General features: G+C 54.4%; 1 protein-coding gene across 1 annotated transcript in view; it reads left to right on the top strand.

Annotated features, from left to right (window-relative positions):
* Nucleotides 1-7,558, top strand: part of ADAMTS14 (ADAM metallopeptidase with thrombospondin type 1 motif 14) — a 35,221-nt gene that overhangs the window by 17,123 nt on the left and 10,540 nt on the right. Inside the window, exons 7-10 of the mRNA XM_009641194.1 lie at nt 3,126-3,209; nt 5,033-5,176; nt 6,719-6,851; nt 7,018-7,131. Coding sequence (XP_009639489.1) covers nt 3,126-3,209; nt 5,033-5,176; nt 6,719-6,851; nt 7,018-7,131 — 475 coding nt within the window. The remainder of the gene's footprint in view (nt 1-3,125; nt 3,210-5,032; nt 5,177-6,718; nt 6,852-7,017; nt 7,132-7,558) is intronic.

Here is a 7,558-nt window from a genome sequence, read left to right on the forward strand (position 1 = left end):
GATGAGGTGCTTAGGGACATGGTTTAGTGGTGGGATGGCAGGGTTAGGTTAAAGGTTGGACTCGATGATCTTAAAGGTCTTTTCCAACCAAAGTGATTCTATGATTCTATGATTCCATACATGGGTTGGTTTCTTGGCCCTCTTAGGACCGGACATGGGAGCCTTGAGTAAACCCTGGGCCAAAGAGGAGGTTGGAAGGAGCGATGGCAATAGTCCTCTCACCCCCTTGGTGCAGAGGCTGTGCTGACGTGGTCTGAGAAGTTAGAGACCTCAGCAAAAAATTTAAAAAAATTTGCAGGAAAAGCTTTCGGCATTTCACGGCTCCATTACAAATGTGTTTGCTTTGGTGGCAATCATGAGAAGTGACTTCTCCCAGTTCTTCTGAGCCCACTACCTCCAAATTGCCAACTCCTCCTTCCCACACTGGTGGCAAGGTCTGAAATTCCCATCCGGAGGCTCCCTTTGATGCCACAGTAATGTCACACTGATCTGTAGCACGAGTCCTTCTGGTGCACAGGGGAGGAAGGAGAGATGGAGAAGGAGTCCTGTCCTCGCCTCAGTTACCTCCTTGAAAAGGTTCTCCCCACAGCCGGGGATGAACGACAGGAGTCATCCAGCTGGGAAGCCCTCTTGAACGTGCTGCTGGCCATGAACATGCTGTTGGCCATCAAAGAGCAGACCTCAGGTTGTGCCAACAGCCTCTCTGCTGAGCCGTTGACCTGCCTTGGGCACCTCGTCTGGAGTCACGCGGCAGCATGGGTGAAATACCAGGTTTTGTTTCATTTTTCTAGACCCTTCCTGGCAAAGTGACTGTGTCCAAAGGCATTGGTGAGAGGACCTTTTTTGGCATGTCAGCAGAAGGGGGAGGCTGGCTGGACTCCCCCTTGGTGGGAAGGAGCTGTGAGATCGATGGAGTAGCCCTGCTCTAGCGATGCTCGTTCCAGCTCCTTCCCCTTTTCCCTGTGGATCTGGCTCCCTGCTTTTCACATATCTCTGGGACAGACGTTTGCTTTCTGCAGAATTCCCCGTGGCTGCCGTGTCCTTGCCTGGCTGTGCTGCATGGCGTAAGGTGTGAGTGCTCCTCACCCATCAGGAGCTGCCCTCTTGTTGGGCTGCTGGAATAGTAACACTTTGCTTGCTCTTGCCTCTTTTTCTCAAAACGATGTCCTTTAGCTCCATATAATCCCTTTTCAGCTCAGGGCTACATGCAATGAAGGACCAAACTGCAGCACCTCCAATACTTGCTCATGGCATGTGTTCATTGGTGATATCTAAGCGACTTGCTGAGGTGATGGCAAATACCTGCCGGTTTCTTTAGCCACTGCTGTAGGGTGTGTGTGTCAGTTGGGAAGCATCTGCCCTGCTTGTATCTACCCTGAAGCTGAGCTGAAGGCAGAGGTGGTCCTGCCCCAAAGACCCTACAGCCTAAATGAACAGGCTGGGAGAAAGGAAGCCTTTGAGGATGAAGTCCTCCAAGTCACAGGGACCTGGGAACAGAGCCTAAATGTCAAGCCTGTGCTTAGCTTGATGCCTCATCACTCCTTACAGTTGTGAGCCCAATTAGTAACGGAGACGGGGCTGAATCTGACTCGTTAACCCACGTGGTCCTCTTAGCCCAGGCTATTCCCATGCCAGCAAGCCAACCGTGCTCCATCACCACATCCCCACCAGACACGGCTCATACCTCCTTCTGCATCGTGTCACCTCCCCTTGGCCAGTAAACCAGACCAGTGTCTGGTCTGACGTGGCACTGGTTGAGCTGGATGCAAGTCCTTGCAAAGCATTGTGGTCTTGTGGTGTAGCTCTTCCCACTGCAGGTCTAAGCCGAGCCCTTAGGAAGTTTACAGAAACTAAGAATCATGGAATTGTTTAGGTTGGAAAAGCCCTTTAAGCTCCCCAAGCCCAACTGTTCTCCTAACCCTGCCATCCCACCACTAAACCCTGTCCCTGAGCACCTTGGCTGCCCGGCTTTTAAATACCTCCAGGGTATGCTTATGGCATCTCTTGATGGGGATGGGAGCAGCCATGGCCAACATGGAGAAATTTTGGAAAGCTGATGCAACAGTTGCTTTGGGAATCGGGAAGCTGGAAGGCGGGAAGGGGAAGGGCCAGGAGGGAGAGCTGAGCTGCGCTGCCCTCGCACGTGGGTTGCGAATAAACCCCTGCTCTTCAAAGAGAAATAAATGCCTCTCGGCAGTGGACAGATGGGTTGTAAATTATTAATTGCTGCTGCTGAAGTCCTGTCTGAACCAGAAGAGAGTGCCGTGTCCCTCTGCAGCAGGCAGGCACGGAGGGCTTTCTGGCCCAGGCTGAAGGATGCTTTTGCTTAGCTTTCATTTGTTGCCCTGTAGTCACCCATGGTTGGCCTTTGAGCAGGCTGGTGGTCCACGTAGAAGGTCAGAGAGGCTGAAAGCAGCTAGGAAATGTCCATAAAGAAAAATAAAGTGCATTGGAGGAAGCAAGAGACTGGCCAGTGTCTTGCTGGTGTGGTGAGGACGTGCTGCTTCTCCTGGGTGTGTGTCCGGTAAGCGCTTGCAGGCTAATCTGGTCTTTACCGATTAAGTATTTCCCAGGTAGTTACTTCTCACCATCGTTCTCCTGTGGAGAACCCTTTATACCTCTTCCAGTTCTCACTGGGGTCTTAATTACGAGAGACCAGTGTCTGCCTTCCTGAGCATCCACCTTTTCCCATCCTTCCTTGGTCCCGTCTCCCCTCCAGACATCCAGAGTCTCTTTGGTTGGGAATGCATCCCGTTTACATCCTAAACAAAACATTTGCTCTCCCCTCGTACAGAAAACTTTCCACATCTTTGCTCTTTCTTGTGGAAAGTCTCACGGCAGGGGAAAAAAAAAAAGCTTTTGAAGTGCCATATCCAGGATTTGACTCATTCCTGTGTGGTTAAACCCAATTATCTGATTCTCTCACGCTCTTAGCTTGGCCGCTCTCCCTTTGCTTTCCTTTGGACCGCAGTGCCCATTGACCAGGTCATTTCTTTGCTTGCTTTCTTGAGGTGTTTCAGTTTATTTGTTCGTGGGAATCAGCCTCATTGCCCACTTGAATGTGGGGAAGATGAAAAACAAATGCTTCCCCCTGGTAAATGAAACCCCGAGTGTGTTTATTGAAGCTGCTTTGAGAAGGTCCTTGTCATCGCGGAGGCTTCGCTGAGGTTGCGTGGCGTGTTGCAGGCAGAAGCGAACTCGCTCTGCAGGTAATGAGAATTGGGTGTTTATTTAATCTTAGACTTTTTGCTTGGCAATTTGGGTTCACCTGACCTCTCCTTCACTGGGAGCATGGGCAAAAACGCATCCATCGCTTCCCACAAAATACCGCGTGAGTGAGCCCTTCAAAAGTTCTTGCCTGGGCTTGTTTTGAAAAATTAAATTAGAGAAGTTTCCTTGAGAAGTTCCAGTGCAGGTGGGCACACCTGGAAAATCTCCACTCAGCTGGTAAATAGAAATATTGAGGGAAACGCTCGCCCCAACCCCCTTGGTTTTGCCTTTGGCAGGGGCGATGGCAGCCACCCATCCCTTGTCCCGTCAGGCATCTGATCCGCATTGCGCAGCCACAGGTCAGGTAACGTCGACTTTAGGGCAGAGCTGTAGGAAACCTTTTATTTTCTGCATTAATCTCTCGTCCTTGGCCTGTTGTGTCCATTCAGCTTAGGGATTAAGTGCAATCACACCTTTCCTTGCCAGGGCAATAAGTCACGAGTTGTTCCCCGGGTGCTGGCTTGGCCGGGAGCGAGCGGCCTGTGAGGATGGTGGCCCGTGGGCTCTGTGGAGCCCGTTTTTTGGCCGGAGTGTGTGCAGGAGGGCAGGTGTTAGGGGTGTGCGTTCACCCGCAGCTCACCCGCCCCCCTCTCCTGCGGCAACTCAGCCTTCCTCTTGGCTCATTGAGCTTCCCTCTTCCAGCATCCCTGTCCCCAGGGCCGGGTTATGTGGCATGGCCTGCCCTGCTGATGCCTCTCAGACCTGTAAGCCCTTCCTTCACTAACGTCCTTCCCCTCGATGCCAAAAAGGGTCGGTCTTTAAAAAAAAAAATAAAAAAAAAAAATTGGAAAGTAAATTGTAGATGGTGCCAAGGAATTCGTTGAATTGGGCGGAAATAACGTGAAAAAAGAAGGAAAACAAAGCAAACTGGCGATGGCTCATTGCTGAACGGGTGGGGGGGGCAGCCGTCCCTGCCCGCAGCTGCCCCACTGCACTGCACTTGATCGAGGGCTGGGGGGGTGCATGGTGCTCCCCAGCTCTGCCGGGCAGGGGGTGCCCCCACGCCGGGGGCTGCGGCGGGTGCATGGGGGGGTGCATGGCCCCGGTAGCCTGCGATGGGCGAGGCTGTACTTTTGGTGGGGTTCTGGGGGACACCCTCATGCCTTCCATTCTCTCTCTTCCTTTCTTCTTTATTTTTCTTAATAAAGAAGAATGCGGGGGATGCCGTTTCTGGGCTGGGGGGCGGTGGGCACTGGCACCGATAAAGCACCCACGGGTGCCTCAGCTGCCCTCTCGCCGGCCCGGGTGCGTTGGCACTAGGGCAGAGAGATGCTGGTGAGCCACAGCGTAACCTCAGCCTGCTTTTGGCACTGGTGGCTGGGATGGTTGTACTGGTGAGCAAGTCCTTGGGCTGCCCTCCAACTGACCTGGGCAGCTCCTCCTCTTCAGCGCCTTCCTCTTCATGTTCTTCTCCTGTTGCCGTGAAGCCAGGCTGCGTTGTTTTTTGGTTTGTTTTTTTTTTTAATTTTTCACTTCCCTTTTTTTCTCCCTTCTAATTTTCTCCTAAGCATGAACTCTGTTTCTCTTTCACATGGTTTAGTGGTGGAATGGCAGGGTTAGGCTAAAGGTTGGACTCGATGTTCTCAAAGGTCTTTTCCAACCAAAGTGATTCTATGACTCTAAGTCACGGGGGCAGAGCTGGCTGGCCCCTTCGGCGGGGGGATACACGTGGGGTGCCCCTTCCTTTGCAAAAGGGGCTTTCTGCTGGTGCAGGCATGTAAATCCCCCAGGAACCCAACTTTACGATGGCTTTTCCCTCCAGGTTAGGCATGGAGCACGACGGCCAGGGCAACCGCTGTGCTGACGAGACCAGCATGGGGAGCATCATGGCACCGCTGGTCCAGGCCGCCTTCCACCGCTACCACTGGTCCCGCTGCAGCAAGCAGGAGCTCAACCGCTACATTCAGTAAGTCAGGCTTAACCAGGCGGGGATGTTCTCCCTTGGGATGGTGTGACTGCCTGCATTTTGTACCTGGGCAGCTCCTGCATGAAGCCAGGTCCCCGCTGGGATTGCTTGTTTTGGCAGGATTAGCAAAAACGGGTCCTTGGGAGGTTGTTTTCCCTTTTTCTTCTACTAACGGCTCTGGTTCCGTGCACAAGCCTGAGTTGGTTTTGGTTGCGGAGGCTGGAGGCAAACAGGAGCTTGGTAAAAGCCGGAGATGTCAACAACAGAGCAATAATTTGCAGAAGACCTCTACTGGTGGAGCCACGGATCTGGATCTCAAATATTTTTGCCGTTTGCTTTGGGCAGTCTGTGTGGTTTGTCCTTCAGGCTATAAAATGTCGTGTGCTGCATTAAAAAGAGGAGAGTGTAGAAACAGGCCAGCAGCTTTCTGCGCTGTGCTGGGTTGACCCCGGCTGGATGCCAGGCACCCACCGAAGCCGCTGATCACTCCCCTCCTCAGGTGGACGGGGGAGAGAAAATATAACGAAAGGCTCCTGGGTTGAGATAAGGATGGGGGGAGGTCGCTCAGCAATTGCCATCATGGGCAAACCAGGCTTGACTTAATTTATTACCAAGCAAATCAGGGTAGGATAGAGACAAAAAAACCCCCAAATTTTAAAAAAACACCTTTCCCCCCCACCCCTCCCTTCTTCCCAGGCTTACCTTCACTCCTGATTTTTCTCCTCCCCACCAGCAGTGCAGGGGGACGGGGAATGGGGCTGCGGTCAGTTCATCACATGCTGTCACTGCTGCTCCTTCCTCCTCGCACTCTTCCTCTGCTCCAGCTTGGGCTCCTCTCCGCACGGGTCCCCAGGTCCTGCCAGGAGCCTGCTCCAGCACAGGCTTCCCATGGGGTCGCAGCCTCCTTCGGGCACCCCCTGCTCCGGCGTGGGGTCTTCCCTGGGCTGCGAGTGGAGATCTGCTCCACCGTGGACCTCCCTGGGCTGCGAGTGGAGATCTGCTCCACCGTGGACCTCCCTGGGCTGCGGGTGGAGATCTGCTCCACCGTGGACCTGCCTGGGCTGCAGGGGCACAGCCTGCCTCACCATGGGCTCCCCATGGGCTGTGGGGGAATCTCTGCTCTGGTGCCTGGAGCTCCTCCTGCCCTCCTGCTGCACTGACCTTGGTGTCTGCAGGGCTGCTCTTCTCACGTGTTCTCACTCCCCTCTCTGGCTGCAGTTGGATATTGCTGTTGGATATGCTGTTGTTGTCCCTGTTGGACCTCGGGGAAGCTTCTAGCAGCTTCCCACAGAAGCCACCCCTGTAGTTGTCCCCTGCTCCCCCCCCGCCAAAACCTTGCCATGCAAACCCAATACATCCATGCAGTTGGGTTTTTTTTGCTGAAGACATTTTTTCCAGCGGCGGGTAGTTAGCATCTGTGCCAAGAGAATTCAGATTTCTCCATATCTGAATCTGGAGAGGGGGCTGGCGGTGGGGGAAGGGGTGAAGGAGGGAAATCCTCCGTGTCCGACTCGGCTTTGCCTCTGCCCCGCGTCTCTGCAGCTCCTACGACTGCCTCCTGGATGACCCCTTCGAGCACCAGTGGCCCACGTTACCCGAGCTGCCGGGCATTAACTACTCCATGGACGAGCAGTGCCGCTTCGACTTCGGCGTGGGCTACAAAACGTGCACGGCGGTGAGTAGGGAGCCCGTGCCGGCTGCATGCCCCTATTGCCCACCCCGGGACCCCCCAGCCTGGTGCTGCTGGGGCAAGAAGGGGGTGCCGGGAGCCCACCGGGGGTGCCAAGAGCCCACCGGAGCTCCCTGCTGCCGTCCCAGCCCAGCTCCTCTGTGCTCCCCAGTTCCGCACCTTCGACCCCTGCAAGCAGCTGTGGTGCAGCCACCCGGACAACCCCTACTTCTGCAAGACCAAGAAGGGGCCACCCTTGGATGGGACCGAGTGCTCTCCGGGCAAGGTAGGGGCTGGTCCCGCCTGGTCCTTCCTCGGGAGGGGATGGGAACATCCTCGAGGGCAGCAGCCGGTGGGTGTCCGGTTTTTAGCTGGCATTGCTCCTTATTTCCCCCAGTTTGTGCTCACAGGAGGATTTTTTTTTTTTCTGCTGATCTGCCGGCTTCTGCAGAGAAGCAGGACTCATTTTTTGTCACCTGGCAAAAGAGCGATGACATCATAGAATCATAGAATCACAGAATGGTTTGGGTGGGAAGGGACCCCCAGAGGTCACCCAGCCCAACCCCCCTGCAGGAGCAGGGACACCTTGAACCACATCAGGTTGCTCACAGCCCCGGCCAACCTGGCCTGGAATGGTCCCAGGGATGGGGCCTCCACCCCCTCTCTGGGCAACCCCTGCCAGGCTTTCACCACCCTCACTGGAAAGAATTTCT

The sequence above is a fragment of the Egretta garzetta genome, unplaced genomic scaffold (assembly GCF_000687185.1).
Source record: "Egretta garzetta isolate BGI_Z169 unplaced genomic scaffold, ASM68718v1 scaffold536, whole genome shotgun sequence".
Lineage (NCBI taxonomy): Eukaryota > Metazoa > Chordata > Aves > Pelecaniformes > Ardeidae > Egretta > Egretta garzetta.